Below are 2,886 nucleotides of genomic sequence, written 5' to 3'. Positions count from 1 at the left end.
TGTCACCCCCACCCTCCTCTCACTGGCCAATCTGCGTACTGGGCCAGCACCCCCACAAAGGGCACACCCACAGATGGCTCCCAGGGGCCAGCTCTCCACCGCGTCCCCCACAGCTGGGCCCTGGGGCCCCCATACTTGGAGCACTTGGCGGTCATGTTCACAGGCAGTCAAGGCCTTCTGCAGCTGAACGTTCTTGTCCTGGGTGCTGGCAAGGCTGGCACTGCTCTGGGTCAGGGCCTCCGTCAGACCCTGCACCTTGTCCCGCAGGAGGCCCTCACTCTCCTCCACCTTGGCCAGGGCTCCGCTCAGCCGCTCTACCGTCAGCTGCAGAGTGCTTGCCTTCCTCTCGCCGTCTGCCACCTGGGGGAGGACGGATCAGGCGGTCCAGGTGTGCCCGAGCCAAGCCCTGCCACCTCTCTCCAGGCGTTTGTCACAGACACTCCTGGTTCCCAGGCGCTCCCACAGGCTGTGCCAACAGCTGCCTGGCCCGAGGCGCACTGCCAGTTAAGTGCCCTCTTGCAGGGCACCGTCAACCCAGTTGTCCCAGAAGACGCACTGCCAGTTAAGTGCCCTCTTGCAGGGCACCACCAATCCAGTTGTCCCAGGCCCTGTGGTGGTCTCCGCACTGCTATGGAGGAGAAAGGGGAACCACCACCACCTGACAGTTTGTGTGTTCTTGGCGTAGGCGGGTGATGGCGTAGGGCTAGAAGAGCTGCTGAACATTCCAGTTAGCGCTGAGCTTCCTGGCAGCCAAGGCAAAAACAGAAAAACCAAGCACCTCCCTGCTAGCCCAGAGGCTAAGCTGCCGCACTCCCGATGCAGGAGACGTGGGTTTGATCCCCGGTCAGGGAACTAGACCCCACCTGCTATGACTAAGACTTTGCATGCCACAGCGAAACATCCTGCATGGCTCAACCAAGCCAGTGCAGCCAAAATGGATAAATATTTAAAGAAAGAAAAGAAAATGAGTGAGGTCTCTGTCTCTCCATACACCTCCTTTCAGAGCAGACTCCATCATCAAACAGTCAAGTCTAGTTTTTGCCCTGCCCCTGCTTAGCTCCGTGATCTCGGGCAGAGACCTCAGGTCTGCGAGCCTCCATGTGCCCATCTGGGAAATGGGGTGATGACGATACACACGCTGCCTCGCAGGGCTGCTGGGAGAGCGGGGCCCCCATGATGCCCTGGCTCGGGGCAGGTCGGGGGGACCCACCTGCCTCTGCAGCGAGTCCGCCCGCTCCTGGAGGGCCTGCGCCTGCGCCTCCCGGTCGCTCAGGCCCAGGCGGCTGCGCTGCAGTTCCCCCTCGAGTGTGCGCCGCTGCAGCTCCAGCTTGACGCTGCGGCTCTCGGATGCGTCCAGCACCTCCTTCAGACGCCGCTTGTCGCTCTCCAGCTTTGCCTCGTTGGCCTTCATCTTGCTGAGCTTCTCCTGGGGGTGGGGCAGGGTGATGGCAGACCACCCATGCCCCCTACACCCTTCAGGGCCCGTGGAGAAAGCGGGGGGCGGCCTGGAAGGGGCTGGCCCAACCACTCACCATGGGATCAGGGGTCAGCCCCTGACTCTCCTGGGGCCTCAGTGCCCCCCTGTTCACGGGGTTACTCGGGGACCCCAGGGCACTTTCCAGCTCCGCCCAACTCTCACGGGCCATGAGGTCCAGGCTCAGCCTCCCTCCCTGCTCCCTATTGCACATCCAGGGAGCCCACACCTTGGGTGCTCACAGAGCGCTGGGGGGTGGGGTGTAAAAGTGCAGACTCCAGGGCCTCCCTGCTCTGCCCCATGGCGCTCTAGAGGGCAGCCCAGAGCTGCCTGGCGGGCAGGGGCCCAGGGCCCCCCTGGGTTGTAGGGGATGATGGTCCTTCCCACCCCAAGCAGGACGAGCCGGTGAGGGGGCCTGGGGATTGGGGACAGGGCAGGCAGACCAGAGCCCCTTTCTCCTGTCACCATTCCAGAGCTGGGCAGGTCACGGGGCTGCTCTGACCACAGCCCCCCAGGCCTGGCCCCCCGTCCGTGGGCTCGAGCCCCAGCCCTGCCGTGTCTGGGCCCCGCTGCCCCACACTGGCTCCTGCCCAGCTTTGTTCCTGGCCACCTCCCGCGCCCCTGTGGCTGGGCCCACGGCCAGAGCTGGAGCCGCAGACACAACAAGCCAGCTCAAGCTCGGCCCGGAGCCAGAGGCTGGGGGCGGGCTGCGGGGGCAGGCAGGAGGGCCAGGGGAGAGGGGGGATCTGTGCCTGCAAGAAGAGCTCAAGGCTCCAGCAGCCTGACCGTCAGTACCAGGGCCTGTGTGCCTGCCCCAGACACACACACACACAGGGACACACAGGCATCGCCCAGACACACATAAACCCCCAGAACAGCCCTGGTGTGACTACACAGAGACAAAGGAAACAGGCCCTGTGAGCACCGTCCGTGAGTTCCCAGTGTGTGTGCACGGCCTCCAGGAGAGAATTACTTGTCTCCCCCTTTCATAGATGGGAAAACTGAAAACCACAGGGCGAGGCAAGAACTCAAACCCGTGTCTGTCAGCTGTAAATGCCCAGAGTCTTTCTTCTATAGCCTAATGACCTCAGCGTGAAACCAGACAACAAAATCTGAACGTGCTTTTGGAGAAAGTCACAAGCCAATCACTTCAATGGGTGCTGAGAGACCCACGCAGACAGAACACAGACATGCACGGGAGCACTCACAGGCATCCACGCACAGGAGCACGCATGGGAGCACTCACTGACACACAGGCAGGGAGCACTCACTAACATCCATGCACTGGAATGCTCAGACACCCACGCACGGGAGCACTCAAGGGAGCACTCACAGGTATCCACACATGGGAGCACTCACAGACACACACACACGGGAGCACACAGACACCCATGCATGGGAGCACACAGACA

General features: G+C 62.4%; 1 protein-coding gene across 1 annotated transcript; it reads right to left on the bottom strand.

The window, feature by feature from the left end:
- Positions 1 to 6: 6 nt before the first annotated feature.
- Positions 7 to 2,790, bottom strand: LOC104986978 (rootletin-like; the record flags this gene model as incomplete). The annotated part of the gene is made up of 2 exons (XM_010837723.1): positions 1,211 to 2,790; positions 7 to 360 (listed from the first exon to the last, which is right to left on the bottom strand). Coding segments are annotated over exons 1-2 (555 nt in total), but the record flags the coding sequence as incomplete, so codon positions are not given.
- Between the last annotated feature and the right edge of the window lie 96 nt (positions 2,791 to 2,886).

This window comes from Bison bison, unplaced genomic scaffold, assembly GCF_000754665.1.
Source record: "Bison bison bison isolate TAMUID 2011002044 unplaced genomic scaffold, Bison_UMD1.0 scf7180017845885, whole genome shotgun sequence".
NCBI classification, from domain to species: Eukaryota; Metazoa; Chordata; class Mammalia; order Artiodactyla; family Bovidae; genus Bison; species Bison bison.
This window is presented reverse-complemented; position numbering and strand designations above follow the sequence as displayed.